This window comes from Drosophila bipectinata, chromosome XL, assembly GCF_030179905.1.
Source record: "Drosophila bipectinata strain 14024-0381.07 chromosome XL, DbipHiC1v2, whole genome shotgun sequence".
NCBI classification, from domain to species: Eukaryota; Metazoa; Arthropoda; class Insecta; order Diptera; family Drosophilidae; genus Drosophila; species Drosophila bipectinata.
Genome location: NC_091734.1, coordinates 14,587,972 through 14,604,876, shown reverse-complemented (window position 1 = coordinate 14,604,876; position 16,905 = coordinate 14,587,972). Strand labels below are relative to the sequence as shown.

Below are 16,905 nucleotides of genomic sequence, written 5' to 3'. Positions count from 1 at the left end.
TTGAAATATATATTTTGCCGTATTTTTTATTTGGTCACACTGGACTCGTACAATATCGTTATCGAGTTTTGTTGTTGTTATCGGTAAACAAAACGGTTACAAGGCAATTTCACAACTTGGTTTATATAAAATGCGTCTCCGGGTCCCGCCGCAATTAGATGTACTTGTGAAATTAAGACAGTTTCACCTGAGCTCACATCACTTGTGGAAAATAATTAAAATTAAGGATCGAAACCATGTCTGCCTTCGGTGCTGAAGTAAATGAAGTCTGGCCAGCGGTTTCTGGAGACTCGCAGCCCCTGACGGAGTTCGGGATGAAGCTGCTCCAGGCCTGCCGGAAAGTAAAGAAGCCGGAAGCCGACATTGATGGCCTCGTCCCCATGGTCCTGAAGAAATCCAAAGAGTTTCCCTTGCCAGTGGGTTAAGTTCTTTCAATGGAAATGTTGTTGCCTTACCACGTCTTCTTCCAGTTTGGGGTGGAGAGTGTCCGTGTCCATAAACAGTCACCACTACGGCTGGGCAGCATTTGTACGCAGATAGCTTCGGCGTATCCGGTTATCCACGAACGTACCTTGGGACTTTATTTGCAGTACTTGGAGCATAAATGCAAATGGGGTTAGTGCGTTTCTCTTTGAAAGTCTCTTTCCCCATTGACTTTGCTAACTGCGCGTACCAATTGCAGGAAATTCCATTGAGAAACCCGTCTACCAGCACCTCTCCCTCTGCGGTTTTGTGCAGCGTCTGCTGGAAAAGCGCTGTGCCAGCTTTATAGCCCGTAATGACAAGTACCTGCTCCTCAGCGGCGAGAGGGGAGCCAGCGGCTTTGAAACTGTGGGAACGCCCCAGGAGAAGGCACCCTTGGTGCTGGCCGATTTGCTCAGCTACGATGACATCAAGCTGTCCGCACTGCTATCCGTCAGCTCCCACACCATATTCATCAATGAGGGCGAGCGTGCCAACTGCGGTCGCGTTGCCTTAAATTCCAAGACCCTGGAGCCGAGTGGTGTAATCGTGGGCATGATCGGAGCCCGGCTGTCGCGGCGAAATCTGATGGAGTTCCAGGACATTGTGATTGCCCGGACGCAGAACACCCGGGAGCGGGGCTACGGCATGGCTTTGGGTGAACCGGCCACCACGAGAGAGCAGGACTACCGGCGCTTGTGGCGTGGATTCTATGCCATGCGCGACCTGGTGCACGGCCAGGCTACCATTGACCACGAACGGTTCGGTCCCTCGGGCAACAAGCAGGATGTTTTCGACAATATGGCCATGAAAAGGCGCTACGCGATCAGCTTCGACTTGCTGCTCCTGGAGGCCCAAGCCCGTGCCAAGGCAACGAACCGTCTGGCCTACCTCCATGTGGTGGGCTTTGGCTTGGGTGTGTGGAAGGTAGCCGTCCAGCAGGAGCGCATCTTCCTGGAGGCCTTTGAGCAGCGCATGCGCACGCTGGGCTCAAGGCTGGACCACTTGGGTGCCGTTCACTTCTCTTGGTTCACCATGAAGGAATGCGGCGGCTTGAAGGACGGTGCTCTGGTGGACATTCCCGGCCATCCCAAGAAGGGTATTCGTGTCCACATCTCCAAACGAAATCCAGCTGAGAAGTTGACGGGGCCGGAGAACGCCGACATGCTGCTAGTGGTGTCCTATGCCTGGGATGGTAATGCTCTGCCGGGCAACGAGTTTTGGATGGTGAGTGAAAAAGATATAGATATGTAATTAACATTTAAAATCAGAGAATGTCCACCCTTTAAAGAGCAAAAGCTGTGATGTTTAGAAACTTGCTAATTAGAAAATGAAGTCGATCTTCAACAATTAAAAGTCACGATCATGATTCCGAGTCACTATAGATATCGTAGTTAGAGGGGCTTCGCTTTATGTACTGGGTCTGTATTCAGTTTCCCGATTACCTTTAAATGTCAGAGCTCTTGATAAGAACTGATTAAGAAAAACTATAGTGCATATATTAGTGTTACAGTAGAGGTCTTGTTATCAAGACATTTCAAAAAAAAAATGTTATTTTTTTCCCACAGAAAACCGCACCTTGTGGTAACCCTGTTGCTTTGGAGATAGTACTAACCGACTTATTTGTGTCACTTCCAGAAAATGCTCAAGTCCACGGGCGACTCCTCGACGGCCTGCTCCACCCTGGTGGCTGAGCTTCATAATCCGCACATCAACACGGTGTTCTGCAATGGCGACAATCTGCACATCGCCTCCCCGGAGTTTGGCGTCCTCCACATAGCCGAGTACGCGAAGCGAGTGCTCGCGGGAGATAGCTAGAGGAGGCTTCCGTATCTAATCTGTTTTATTATCTAATCACCCAAGAGGAAAGCTACTACACCCTTGCTGTAGGTCAAATCCATGACCTTTTTCTAAGAAAACACACACTGTTCTTAGTTCGCTTTAAAAAAAAATTTGTTTAAATATATATATGCACTTTACAGATGTATAAATACAATGGGATTCTTATGGGGATCCTGGTCACAGGGTGTATCCCAGCTTGGAGACCCACGAGAGGCCCTCCACGGTCGTCGTCTTGGGCTTGTACTCGCATCCCACCCAGCCGTCGTAGCCGAACTCCTGGAGGGCCTTGAACACGTAGCTGTAGTCCAGTTCGCCGGACACGTCCGGTTCATGACGGTGCGGAACCTGGGCAATCTGGAAATGGCCAATCAGCTGCTTGTACTCCTCCAGGGTCTTGGAGACGTTGCCGTGCAGGTGCTGGAGGTGATAGAGATCGGCCAGCAGGCGGATGTTGTCAGCGCCCACCTCGGACAGGACGGCGGCGGCCTTGGCGTAGGAGTTCATGTAGTATCCGGGCACGGCGTACTTGTTGATGGGCTCAATGACGCCCACAAGCTTGTTGGCGCGGAGGCTCTCGGCGGCCACTTTCAGGTTGGAGGTATATGTCTTCGTGTAGTCGCTCTCCTGGCCGCCCTTGAACAGGCCAGCCGTGAGGTGAATCTTGCCGCAGCCCACCTGCTTGGCAAAGCCAATGGTGTCGTCCAGCTGGCTCTTGAAGAGCTGCTCCTTGCCGGGCACGCTGGTGGAACCGAATCTCAGCTGATCGTCCGTCTTGTCGAAGGCCAGGTTGACCAGACTGACCACAATGCCGGTCTCCTTGACGGCACTCACCACGGCGGCGGTCTCGCCCTCCGGATAGGGAATCTCCACGGCGCGGAAGCCGTTCTGATGGGCCAGCCGGACCCGTTCGGCGATCGTGGCCGCACGTTCGGTGAACAGAAAGTTCAGATTCGCTGCAAACTTGAGTGCCATGGTAGCCGGTTTGTTGCTTTCCTTCCTTCGATCGCCGCCAGAAGCTAATAAACAAATGGTGGCACTGCTGAGATTCCACTGTTCTTTATAACTTTTTCAGATTCTGTCAATGTCATATGGAAGCAATCGTAAAGCGGGAAAGCTCTCCAGTACGAAAGCTTTCTGGCACAGTGGAGCAGAAATAATATTTACAACACATTTCATAGTAATACAATATAATTTTTATCTCCTTATTTGTCACAATGATCTGTTAATTATTATTTAAAATAGGACTAAGCTAATTCAATAATTTTAGATTCAATTACAACTAAATACTAAAACAAAAAAAAAAAATTATTTTTGAATACTTTAAATATTAAGCTATTAAGAAATAATTTTCAAAACATTTTGGTTTTCTTGGAATATTTGAAAAACATTTTTTTTGTTTGCCTACATTTTGGCTTATTTCATCGAATATGGAAGTATAGTTATTATTTCCAAATAAAATTAAATTAAAAAAGATCATGTTTTTGATTAAAATTTATATTTAATTTAAAATAGAAAAATGGGAAATAGGAAATTTAAAATATAGAAGCTTAGAGCCCCTGACTAAAGTTTCTAGTCCCTCTATTGGGAATATTAAAAGATCTGCATCCGAGTTAAGACCTCGAAGTGAAAATGTTAAGAAATTCTTTTATGCGGATAATATGCGGTCCTGATGTAGGTTTAATTTTTTTTTCTTTTTCGCGGTTTTTCAGAATTTTTGTATTCAAAATTAGGCTTAGAGGCCCAGACGACCGAAAGGAGCTCGAGAAACGATTAATTAGTATATATTAAGCTATTTGTCATTTATTAAATTTGGAGTTAGTAAGGATTTTAAAATTCTATACTTTAAATCTGAAGGACAGGAGAGAGATGTTATAGAGTAGAGACTATTGTAGTTCGAACACAAGACCCTAAAAGGGTCGTGCATACATATGTTGAACTACAATGGCTAAGGAATAGAGGACTAAAGATTCTAGTCCTTCTATTAGGAATGTTAAAATTTAAGCGTCTGGGCATCTATATCCCCATTAATTAGGTTATGCAGAAAGACTACACCGATCATTGTCCGTCGATTTGTTAAGCTAGGTTAGTTTATAAGTAAGAGTCTACTATTATAAGATAGAAGCTAAAGATTTGCATCCCAGTTTAGACCTCTAAGAGAAAAAGTTAAGAAATTCTTTTGTACGGATTCTATGCGGTCTTTATGGACTCCATATCGGGGACTCCAGACACATGAACCGTACTCTAGTATAGGACGGACCAAGGAAATGAATAATGTTTTGGTTATATAGGGGTTATTAAATTCTTTTGACCACCTTTTAATAAAACCAAGGACTCCCTTAGCCTTATTAACCATTAAGAAAATATGGTCGGCAAATTTAAGTTTAAAGTCTCATAGGACGCCGTCTCAAAAGTTAATTTATCTAAAGCAATTCCATAGAGAGAGAACGTAACCTGCAGAGGGCAAGGACGATAAAAAGACATAAGCTTGCATTTTGATCCATTAGGTATTAAATCATTAGCTAAACACCATTCTTGAAAGTTATCAAGGTCAGACTGAAGACGGCATTGGGCAGAGATGGATTTGTACTGAAGACAAAGCTTAACATCATCTGCATACATAAGAACAAGAGAGTTCGTTAAAGCAGAGGGCAAGTCGTTTATAAAAAGCGTAAATAATAACGGGCCAAGATGACTTCCTTGAGGGACGCCAGATGTAGCACGGACCAGACGGGACTGTATGTTTTTAAATAAGACTCTTTGTGTCCTTCCATCTAAGTAGCTGGAGATCCACGTTAAGAGGTCTTTAGGAAAACCCAGCATATTCAGTTTACTCAACAAGAGTGAGTGATTAACTGAATCAAATGCTTTGCTGAAGACTGTGTTAATTACATCGGTTTGATATCCCTTACAAAAGCCATCTATGACAAAGGATGTCAACTCCAATAAGTTTGTGGTGGTGGAGCGACGCTAAAGCCATGCTGACAAGGAGTGATAATCGAAGAGCAAAGGTGTTGCAAATGCCGACAATTTAGAGATGCCTCTGTAATTGGCAGCATCGGACTTTTTCCCTTTTTTATGTAGGGGAATTATGAATGATTCCTTCCTCTTATTATGAATTATGAATGATTCCTTGAATGAGGGGAAAAATCGAGGTTTCCAAAGATAAGTTGAAAAGTCTTAGAAGAGGTTTGCACAGAGCCCTTCCACAGTACTTTAGCACACAGCCTGGTACTCCATCGGTGCCTGGCGAATAAATGGGTTTGACCCTTAGAAGATCAGATAATACATAAGTTGTTCTCAGAGACAATGGACAGAAAATAAGATTTGCTGCTTGAATGTTATATAAGGCTGTTATGTAAGGCTGATCTGTCAATTTAGGAGGAGAATAAGTTGTTCTGCGAATAGATCGGCAATGGCCTGATCAGAGGTCGCAGAGGAATTTTCAAACGTAAGCAGGGGTGAAAAAGATAAGTGTTTACAAAATTATAAAACTGCTTTGGATCCTGAGTAAATTGTATCCGGAAGCTGCGAATATAATTCCGGTAACATTCAGCGTTATGCACGGTAAAATTTGACCGAGTAGATATCTTGAAAAATCAACACTACTGCAGGTTTTTTTTATATTTAAGTAAAAGCTTATTTTAAGTATTTTTTAGGTTAGTGAGGCACCTTGTAAAACAAGGAAAATTTGTTGATGCGGACGGATATTTCCATGGCACACAGGAGTCAAAAAAGGTATTTAAAGTACTTAAGACTTAAGGTCACTTAAGATCGGTGCATGGAAGAATATCGGACCAGTTATATGTATCGAAAAGGCTATTAAGTTTCTGAAAATGAGCTTTACGGAAGCAGCGAATCTTATTTACCACGCGTGGAGACATCTGATCGATACCAGGAATAGTTTCGATAGAGACCTCCATCGTGGGGTGATAAGGATCCTCTGGGGTTGAAAGGGGAAAAGCTCTGGAGAGAGCGGTACCATCAGGATCAGATACAAAACATAAGTCTGAAAGCCGACCTAACGAATTTCTAACATGGTTAATCTGACCTAGGGTCATGTCAAACATGCCCGCGGTGAAGTCATGGTGAGTGATAAGTGACAAAGATGGTGATTTCACCACTTCAGAAGCAAGAGTGGAGTCTACCGAAATGAGGACTCCAACCCCCCTTCGCTGAGGTCGATCCCTTCTAAAAGTGGTGTACTTACTTGGAAAAACTTCGGAGCTAAAGATCTCCGGCTTTAACCAAGTTTCTGTAAAGGCTATAATATGGGATGCAAAGAAAGAACTATCAGAATATAGTTTGGGGAGTTTGCTACGTAGCCCCCTAGTATTCTGATAGGTAAGTGTTAATGACGATACTAGTTTTTTGGGTTACTGGACGAAGCAGAGGTGAAAGGTTGGTCAGTGGTTCTGATATCGGGTAGTTTAACTTCCGCTGGTTTTATAACTTTGGTTTTTTTCTTCAAAGAACTAGGCTAATGTTATTGGACGAAAATATTCTCTGGCCAAAAACTGGGTGAACAAATCGTCTTGAACATCAGCGCGGGCACACGAATCTTAAAAGAAGACGTGTGCCGTATATAATTATATTTAAATTTAGCTATGTCCTCCACCTTTATATCGGCTTTTGTTTTGGCTTTCATATAAGCCGAGATATCAATCTCCGAAGTATCAGGAGCAAGCCGAGAAACAAATATATGTTTCGATTGAGGAATCACCTGTAAGGGTGTCGCAGGTACGAGAACTGTAGCATCAGTCGGTGCCGGTGGTCCGGACTGTGGAGTGCCCTTTTGGGTGACTTTTGTGGGGGTTTAATTCACTAGGGCCTGTGGCATCACTTGAAGGGATCGCTCATTTCCCTGAGAAATTCGGACGAATTGTTCTCAGCTCTAGCCCTTGGGGTGGCCAGAGATATGAGCGGCTGCATTAATGTCGGCTGAACAGGCTGAGGCGGATCAGAAACAGCGGATTTCTTACGCTTAGGGGACTCATTTAGCAGCTGAGGGCCACTAACCTGAGTGTCAAGCGCACAGAGCTGGTCATTGATTTTAAGAAAATCAGTGATCAGCTCTTTAAATCCATTCTTGGTCTGTCTCATGAACGACCTCATTTCGCCTTGGACAGCACGACAATTTTCACAACAATAATGTATACCAGACCTACGGGAAATGGCATCCGAGACTGAGGCAGTGAACCCGCACACTTGGCGTGTACGACGTTTTCACATAGCCAGCAATGGATGGTAGGCTGGAATGAGGAAATTGTCTTGTTACAAGACTTCATAGCACAGACAAGTTTAAATTCCATATTTTTTATTAATAACGAACCAAATTAATAAATAAAAAGTAAAAAACACTATACCTTGAACCTCTGTGCCAAATAGGAAGCCGAAGCGGGAGCTTTGGAGAGTGCAAAGGAAAAGTGCAGAAATATAGATAAGACGGGGAAGAAGCAGAGCTGAGCTATGCTTGGAATTAAATTAAATTATTAACAAATTATTATTAAATTATTAATTCTCCTCCAGGAGTAAGGAGTAAGCAGGAGTAAGTGATTGACTGAATCAAATGCTTTACTGAAGTCTGTGTCAATAGAATCATCTTGAAATCCCTTTTGAAAGCCATGTATGACAAGGGATGTTATGGGGTTAAGTATTAGAGGGGATTTGAAGATTTACATTCATTTTTTTCAGATTCTACACGGTCTTGAACGAGCAGTTGAAAGTGAGGAAAGGTAAGGGATATAATGGGATAAGGTATAAAAGGTTTAAGTATTAACATATAATTCGAAAATTATCATGTTAAGCGTAGTTGGATCTTTAAGTTGTTAACTGGTAACCTAGATAACCTGGCGGATACTGTAAAAGCCAGAGATCCAGCCAACTTTCAGAGCAAACAAATGAAACTGCTTTTGAACGGATTAAATAGAGCGGGTTACAGACGCAGGAGCAGTAGTCCAAGATTTCAGTTCAAACATAATTCCCTAAACTTATCGCAATGGACACACTTCGATTTTGCTTAGAAACAAAAGGAAAAGGTTTCTGGAACGTCACATAAGCGATCCTTGTCGATTCACAGAAGGATTCCCAAAGATTTATTGCTGATTTGGGCGTAGAGGTTCTCAAAATAGTAGTTTGTAGTTGGTTCTTCAATTTTCTTCCATCGGACATCTTTATATTACTGCTGTCCGGAAACGAAGTCATACCTGACAAATAAAAACTAGCAAAGAAAATTATTATACAAATAAGATAATTAAAATCGTGTTGGAAATAAACAAAAGTAATAACAAAATGTAATACATACCGTTGTTACCAGCAGCGGGAGCCCAAAATAAGGATCTTCATTCTTCTTCCTATTTTACGTTGAAAATTTGTTGTTCTCAACAGCTTTCCGCTTTCATTTCCCAAGACAAACTTGTCGCATTTTGGGTAAATGGACCATTTTTTCAAAGTAACTGAACATGACTTATGAGGTGGACTGGTCGGAAGATTTAATCTTTCCAGTCCAATGAAGAACTCTTTGTTCAAATATTTGAATCAACGTGCGAGTTTTTTGTATGAACGATTTAATCCTTCATATTTGTGGAACAACACCTCCTAGTCAGGTTCCTTATCTTGCCCCAGGGACAAACGATTTTGAGAGGAGCTTATCCTGTGAGTTGAATTTTTTGATTGGCTGGTTTGACATTTGGTAGATTAGTTGATTAGATTTAAGCTTACATCGAGATCCAGGATATCTTTTGGATTTTTTGTTTGAAAATACCTTCATTTAAAATTGGTTTGCATGTAATTATTTTAAGACTTTGTTTTGCCTTTGATTTTAGTCATTTTATCCACTTCAGAGTAAATGAACTTTTCAGAATATTTATCATGGAGCTCTTTATGTCCTTAATACGCATCTACTTCCATATTAATGATAGGTAGTAAGTCTGTGCCTATATGAACCGAAACTAATCGTTAGCCACGAATAGGAATCCCATTAGGCTGAACCATTTCATTAAGACGTCTTAAACTACAATGTCCATTTGGCATTCCTCAGGAGTTGTACTTCAATTGGAATTCAGCTGAATTTAAAAAAAAGAATAAAAATTAACGAATGGTTTTCTCTCATTTAATATGTATGTATTTGAGTATCAATATGCACTGCTTCATTATCGAACTGCTTTATTTGGAAGTTTAGCATAGACACGAACCGTGTTTAACATGGGCGACAATATTTGAAATAAAAACTTTCTGTTAATGATTTGAATTTTTACACCTGTATAAGTATTTTGAAATATTTTTGGGTGAAGCACAAGAAATCCTTGTGAGAAAAGCTTAAGATGTATTTTCTGAGCACACTAATAGGACGGTGGTAAAGGTAAAATATACAAAACTCGATAAAAATATTAATAAATGAATGCTAATAAATTGTATCAATATATAGAACAAAGTTTTCAGTAAAGAATGAGGATCAAAGAAATCTAGTATTAGATTGAAACTTAGTGATCATTAAAAAATTAAAAATCCACTCAAGACTACTAATTATAACTAATTATATAATTCATTACATATCTTCGTGGAATTAGTGCTTAAAAACGCATAAAAATGCAATTTCGAGAAAACTTTTTTAGAAAATGGGGTGACACTTGACCAAAGGATGAACACACTAACGATTGCCAATCTCCGTGCGCTATCGAAAATTGCGAATAACGAGCTGGTCAAAAGGGTCAGAGCTTTCCCAGCCTTGTCACTTGTGTCTGAGCATTGAAAGGAACAAAATCATTGTGCCCTCGAGTGAAAAAATTCATAGTGAAGACAGGTGTAAAAAAAAAGTTTTAAAAAGTGAAGTGATTGTTGAGATATACGCGGATTAAAAACGTTTGAAGAAAGCCAAAACTGAAGGCAAAATGGCTTCGGGTCAGGAAGACTGTATCGATTTGCAGGGAGATTTTGATAATGATGACGAGTACTTCCAAAACCTCTTTCCGAGCGACTTTCCGCCGCAACCCAGCAATTCTTCTGGAAAGGCAAAAGAACAGACCGAACAGCCAGTTGTTGTAAAAAGTGAAACGGTTCCTCAGACGTTTTCTTCCAACAAGTAAGTTAATTTCTATGATTATAGCCATTTCATGTACATTTATGTGTGTAAATAAGCACATACATATGTATTGGGTTCTTTGGGTTAACAATTTTTTGTTGTTTTTTGCCGTTTGCATAGTTTTCTGGACAACTCATTGCCGATTGTCATTTCTTCTGACGAGGAAACAGAAGAGCCAGACGCCAAAGAAGCTAGACCGACTTTGCAGATTTATACTTCCGACAGGTAAGTTAAGTTACATATATTTTTTTTCATACTTGTGTTTGTAAGCACATAAGCACATCGTGCATATATGTATGTAATATTAGGTTTTTTGAGGTTAACAATTTTTTTTGGTTCCTTGTCGTTCGTATAGTTATCCGAAAAGCGCATCGCCAATGAACATTTATTCTGAAGAGGCAAAAGAAGACCACCCAGCTGCCGAAGACGATGCATCGGATGCGATGTTTTTTCCTTTCAAAGAGTAAGTCAAGTGATATTTTCATAGCTTCTTCATGCATATGTATGTGTATGTATGCAAATGTATGTATGCAGATACGCACATATGTATGTATATATGTATTAGGGTATTTTAGATTAACTTTTTTTCGAATGTTTTCGCACACATACAGACATACAAACATAAGTACATACAAGCTTTTTTCAAACTTCATTTTTAATCTTGTTTGAGGTTAAGACACCTTGACAAGAAAATATTTTCTGCCGAGTCATGTTTATGTATGTAATAGGGGGGTCTTTGAGGTTAACTTTTTTTACATACATAGTTCACACATGGAACTTCATTTTTAATCTTGTTTGAGGTTAAGGGGTTATATACCTTTTTTATTTTCAAAAAATCGAAAATTTTTTTATTGCTTTATCTTGAAGAACAACTTCTTAAGAACATTTTCATAGAGATTGGAGCAGTAGAAAAAAAGTTACAGCGCTTCTAACCGCGCGCCTCGTTGCGGCCTTGAACTGAACTTGAAACTTTAAACGCGAATATCTCGAAATGGTGTTTCTTGAAAAATGACTTTGCGGTGACATGGATTGACGGAAAACTACTGAACCGATTTACTTCAAATTTTTTTTTTAAATGTTCGTAATGAAATTCTTCTGTGCTTGAACGATCGACTTTTCACGCACAAACGTGAAAAAACGATTTTTTCGCCGAAATGAATTTTGTAGTGAAATTTCTAGAGACCAAAAAGTCCATTTTTAGCATAAAACGTTCCCGTATGCATAAAAAAAAAAATTTAAATCGATCGTTTAAGCACAAGGAATTACACTAAACTAATGAAATTTTTTTACTTTTAAAGTTGGTTTAAGTTGACCTGTTTGACCTGGGGAACTGTCACCGCAAGGCTCTAAAAAAAAAGCCTCTAAGGGAAACAGCCACCCCTTAAAAACTATTTAATATTTTTCCACCAAATTCCACAAACATTGTTAATAAAGTGTACTATCAAAAAATTAAAACATCCCTGTAATTAAATAATTACTACATACATACCTAAAAAAAAATCCGAACTTTGCTCTTTTTCTTCGACAAAGAAGGTATATAACCCCTTAAGAAACCTTAACAAGAAAATATTTTCTGCCGAGTCATAAGACAGCTTGCAATGTGCAAACTAACCACAACTACACACAATTTAAACATATTGCATACTATTCTATGTTGAAATATCTAAAGCATTAGCTTAATTGCAGTGATTTCCTATATTTCACCGAAAACGATCCTTACAACGCAGGCGAAGCCAGGTGAGTGGGTTTTCGCTTATTCTCTGGGTATAGGCATTAACGAATCTCATATTAGGCTACTATTCTACCAGCCAGATGCTGCCGAGACCAATCCCCCCCTAGAAGAAAATTCAGAATCACCAATTGTGAAATTATTATTATTTATAAAATCTATAATTGGAGATTTCAAACCAATGAGTGAAGTGGCAAAAAAACTAACTAGTGAAGCTGTAGAACAGATAACACAGAAACTAGAGATGTGGATGCAATCTTTGGGCAAAGTGGAAAAAGAGGTTTACAACGCTGACTTAAGCGTTCTCAACCACAAATTCCTGGAGTTACTTTTTAAAACGGGGAAGATTGTAAATGGCACAACGTTTATGGTGTATATAAATGACCTTTTTTGGGGGGCCATGAAGAAAGAATCGCCCGCAAAACGCAAAGAAATTAGGGATGCGTATCTAATAAGGAGAGCGGCCTTAGTGGCTGAGGAAGGTCAATCATCACAGGCGGCAAAAAAGTCGGCAACTGTATTAAAAAAAAATTCGAATGTGACTCGGTCGAAGGCCCATTCCAGTGCATCTAGGAAACCTAAAAGAAAACAAAAATATGTGTTAAAAGAAATACGAGCAAAGTTATCCCTGCGTATGCCTAGATATGTAAAGCAAAAGGGTCCGATCTCCAAAACCAATAATAACACGAATGGAGGCGTTGCAACTGGTGTGGATTCTTCAGTAGGCCCTGCCGTTACAAGTCCTGAAAACCTCCCCTCCAACTCGGCCGGAAACCCCCACGAGGTACGTGAGCCGCCAGTCGTGGAGAAGCCTTCCGGGAGATCACAGAGTCACTCTGTTTTAGTTGACGCCTCTAAGGCCTCTGACTCTGGAAATGCCAAAGGTGCTGGACCTTCTAAGGTTCCAAAAAATATAACCTTTAATTCAAGGGCCACTGGAAAAAAACGAATGGCCAACAAAGAGAATATTGCAACTTCCTTTAGAGATGAATGTAGTATGTCGAGCGCCGAAAATATTAAATCGTGGATAAGGAACTCACAGTACGATCCTAAAAAAATAGCCCAACCGGTTACATCCAACAAACGAGCACCCGAAGTGTCAGTGCGTGTTAGACCCCAAAAAACAATTTCTTCACCCAATGCTGCGATGACCAGCACAAGCGATCAAGCTGTTAGGCCCAATGCTGCCTCGAAAGCACCTTTTTCATCGCCTAATAGCCCTTTAGGTACTGCCAAGGATCTCACGACAGATCAAGCTCAGATTTGGCAATTACCAGATATGAGTGTTCCGCCACCCACGACAGATCAAGTTCAGCTTTGGCAATTACCAGATATGAGTGTTCCGCCACCCATGACAGGTCAAGCTCAGCTTTGGCAATTACCAGATATGAGTGTTCCGCCACCCCCGATCAGTGATCCCCAGATGCAAAGGATTTTGAACCCAGTGGTCACAGCAAAGAGATCTAATATAGGGAATGGAAATGGGTACGTGAATAAACAAGCGAATCATCTAAGTACCGGTGGAGTGCCAAGAGTTGTCAAGCCTCCTCCCACAGGATCCAACATGGGTCCAACACAGCATGGGTCTGGGGGACGTGCGGCACAAGCGAATCCACCAAAGAACTATAGCCCAGCATTAGAGATTCATCCAAGGATCAGTCGTGGAATGGTTGGCAGACAAAAGACAGTGCCACTAGAATACGATATCCCACCCCACAAAATTTCTAAGGTGTCGCAAGAAACAAATGGAGCATCATCCTCAAATGGAGCATCATCCTACGCCTCCACGTCTTCACAAGCGAATCGACCAAGTAACTCCAATAGAGTTTCAGCGAATCATCCACGTACCAGTCGTGGAGTGGCTCGTAGACAAGAGGCAGGACCATCATCAGCCAATGTTCAGCCACCCCAGTCATCCACACCTATGTATTCGGAAGACTGTGACCCCACGATCCAGCGAAATGTTGCCTTATTTTTAAAGGCAGTGAGCGACAGAGGGATAGACTTAAATCTTAATTAAAACCAATTCAAAACCCAGTGTCCGAGGCATCAGCCCCATATGCTGTTCTAGGGGATGGCAATAAGGACATTGACATACAAACCCAACCAATAATCCATAGTCCAGTCGCCGGCCAGGCCGTCAGAAGATGTTAGTCCGCAATCCAAAGTCTGATCCGTCGCAGCATTATAATTTAAAGCCAAGTAGAAGTACAACACAAGGAAATCGGTCCGGAGGAGACCTAAAAATAAAAAAATGTAAATAAATAAAACAAAAATTAAACAATAATTTACCATTTATCCATTAATTTGATTTTTTTTTCCATGCACTCAGATTCTGGATATCCCAAACACCTGACACTACAGAACCACATAGCCACTCCTACAAACAAGCCTAGTTAGTATCAGCGATAGTATTAGGATTAGCATTAGTATTCCAAAAACACCTTTTACAAAGCAGTGAAGCTTCCAGATCCTAGTTTTGGCAGTACCACATGTCACCATGGAGGCCTCCAGTCCAAGTGTTATTTTAAATTGCAGAACTCCAGGTATTTACAAATTCCATTCATACTCTTAGACCTTTTAAATACAAATTTTTTAATTTAAGATAGAAACTTTATTAATAGTTATATTCTTACAATTCATGATTTTCCGTTTCTCCCTTATCCTCTTCTTAGCGCTCTTTCCAGTCTCCATTTTTCCAGCCACCTGTAGTAGAGTAAGCAGTGTTAAGAGTCGATCAAGCAGTTTTCAGCAAAGCCACCTGTTGCACCTAAATGCTATGGGTTATGGAACTGATTAACTGGTATGAAACTTTAAATATTAACTTTTAATACACTAACTTTCTTAATTTTTTCAAAATTCAAAAACTTACTACTGGACCATAAGACACTATTTCCGATTGTTTTATTTTTTATTATTAAATCCATTTATTTCATTATTTATCCATTATTATTATTTATAAAGTAAAGCTTACTCGTCTTCCTCGTGCTTCATTGCACGATCGTTTTTTTTTTGTAACTCCTTTTCCAGTTACTCTTCCTTTTCCAGTGTATGTAACTAACGCCATCTTTGAATGGAAGCGCGGAATTTATGGAAATTTTGTAATACCCGCCATTACAATTTGCAATTTATCTACCCAGATTACTTTTTGGCAGATAAATCTTTAAAAAAATGCATAAATTAAATGCATAATTAAATAGTCTTTTTTGTTCTGGAACCGACACAGACGTGAAATTAAACAAAATTGTGCAATTGAAAACGATTTTAAGACAAACAAACATTCGCAACTCGATCTGGTGAGCAATAAACAAAAGATAGCACAAAAAAAAAATTAGACATAATTATTAATAATAAAGTGTAAACTGCTTACAGGTCCAACTGAAGTGTGTCTGCAATGAGAAAAGATCGAAGTGCAATAATTTTCGTGGTTTTATTGCTGCAGTCCCAGCAGCCTATAACGGTGAATGTGGATGTAGTCTGAAGAGGAATGTGAGAGAATTTGTGGAACCATTCCAGGCAAAAATTAAGACGAAAAAAGGCTCGACTTAATTTATAAGTGATTATTAATTTAATGATATATTTTGCATTTTTGAATATTTATTATAAATAGAATACATTTTTTATAACAAGCCAATTTATTGTTAAACTTAAACAAATTTAATTTATAATGGGAACAAACGAAATGTGCATATGATAAATTTTAAATAATTAAATATTTTTATGTTTACTAAAATATAGTTTTTCTATTTCAGCGTTAATATTTTCATTACTAGCCATTTAATAGCTAAAATGACACAGCTGACAACCAGAGCCACCCTCGCAGTCTCTCTCGCGCTCTTTGGCTCTCTCTTGGAGGAATGGCCCGCAGCATGCTCTCGTTGGAAGAAGCAACCACCGCTACTTGTCCTCCCCCTTGTTCCCCAGCTCTGGGTCATGTTGCGCCGTTCAAAAGCATCAAGTTGGTGGCAGAGGGCAGCAGAGTGCAGCGGAGACCTGTGGCAAATCGCGTAATAAACAAAATAAACGGCATTAACTGATAAGCATCCCAAGCCGAAAAAGCTAAGCCTTCCAGCCGAGAAATCTAAATCCCAGAAACCACACAACTCCAAGGCGGTAAACAAGTTGGAAGGGAAAACAAACGTTCGTGAATGTGAACGCCTCGAAAATGCAGATGCAACAGCAATAACACTAAAACATCATTAATGAAGTCGACTCAAACTGGTTTGCTTGGATAAACATATCGGATTTTGTTTTGGTCTCGCGCGCCGAGCTGGAGCGTGGGTACAAAGTTCAAAAACGGCCAGAAAGTGCGACTGTTGTTGTTGTTTTTGCAAAGCGAACGCGAAACGAATTTCTGCAAGCACAGTGGAGGTCATGCGAATGGTCACAGTGGAGGTCATCCGAAGAATATAAGAGGTACGATAAACATTTCCTTATTCTTAAGACTTCCATTATAAAAACTATCTTTAACAAGCTAGCTAGGTTTACAGTTATATTGGACACATGTGCAACAATTAGGCAAACGAGAGAGTAGCTAATTTTATGACCAGCACTGTCACCGTGGGTGAGTCGAGCTAGAGGGGGCTAGTGTTTTTTCAGTGTAATTGTTTGAATTTCGTTATGCGAATAAAATGGGCTCGACACGAGTAAGCGACGCATGTGGAATATCAACATGTGTATTTATATCCAGTCAGTGTTTATAATATGCAGTCTGGATGTAGAGCTGCATTGGCTTCTTATCCAACTGTTGAATAACAAGTATATATGTATATACATATGTACATATGTATATAAA

General features: G+C 40.4%; 3 protein-coding genes and 2 long non-coding RNA genes across 9 annotated transcripts; 2 read left to right on the top strand and 3 right to left on the bottom strand.

The window, feature by feature from the left end:
• The first annotated feature begins 75 nt into the window (after nucleotides 1–75).
• LOC108127952 (uncharacterized) lies at nucleotides 76–2,441 on the top strand. Its single transcript, XM_017245305.3, has 4 exons — nucleotides 76–416; nucleotides 471–615; nucleotides 683–1,689; nucleotides 2,101–2,441. The coding sequence occupies exons 1-4, from the start codon at nucleotides 237–239 to the stop codon at nucleotides 2,278–2,280; spliced, it is 1,512 nt and encodes a 503-aa protein (XP_017100794.2). The 5' UTR covers nucleotides 76–236; the 3' UTR covers nucleotides 2,281–2,441.
• Nucleotides 2,391–3,374, bottom strand: Gip (hydroxypyruvate isomerase-like protein Gip). The gene has a single exon (XM_017245306.3). The coding sequence runs from the start codon at nucleotides 3,274–3,276 to the stop codon at nucleotides 2,482–2,484; it is 795 nt and encodes a 264-aa protein (XP_017100795.1). The 5' UTR covers nucleotides 3,277–3,374; the 3' UTR covers nucleotides 2,391–2,481.
• Nucleotides 3,375–7,096: 3,722 nt separating this feature from the next.
• On the bottom strand, nucleotides 7,097–9,173 carry LOC138926604 (uncharacterized). The gene is made up of 3 exons (XR_011443182.1): nucleotides 9,022–9,173; nucleotides 8,606–8,953; nucleotides 7,097–8,521 (listed from the first exon to the last, which is right to left on the bottom strand). It is a non-coding gene; the product is annotated as an uncharacterized lncRNA (long non-coding RNA).
• Nucleotides 9,174–9,234: 61 nt separating this feature from the next.
• Nucleotides 9,235–15,568, bottom strand: LOC138926602 (uncharacterized). Of its 5 annotated transcripts, XR_011443178.1 has the most exons (8): nucleotides 15,481–15,568; nucleotides 15,085–15,403; nucleotides 14,983–14,999; nucleotides 14,747–14,887; nucleotides 14,555–14,687; nucleotides 14,403–14,490; nucleotides 14,209–14,350; nucleotides 9,269–9,365 (listed from the first exon to the last, which is right to left on the bottom strand). It is a non-coding gene; the product is annotated as an uncharacterized lncRNA (long non-coding RNA). The 5 variants fall into 5 exon arrangements; XR_011443175.1 differs by lacking the exons at nucleotides 15,085–15,403; nucleotides 15,481–15,568 and having other exon boundaries at nucleotides 9,235–9,365; nucleotides 14,213–14,350; nucleotides 14,983–15,061; XR_011443177.1 differs by lacking the exons at nucleotides 15,085–15,403; nucleotides 15,481–15,568 and having other exon boundaries at nucleotides 14,747–14,902; nucleotides 14,983–15,061.
• LOC122321051 (uncharacterized) lies at nucleotides 9,934–14,226 on the top strand. Its single transcript, XM_070281348.1, has 5 exons — nucleotides 9,934–10,381; nucleotides 10,502–10,606; nucleotides 10,737–10,844; nucleotides 12,068–12,118; nucleotides 12,174–14,226. Exons 1-5 carry the CDS (start codon nucleotides 10,191–10,193, stop codon nucleotides 14,128–14,130), a joined length of 2,412 nt encoding a protein of 803 aa, XP_070137449.1. The 5' UTR covers nucleotides 9,934–10,190; the 3' UTR covers nucleotides 14,131–14,226.
• Nucleotides 15,569–16,905: the final 1,337 nt, after the last annotated feature.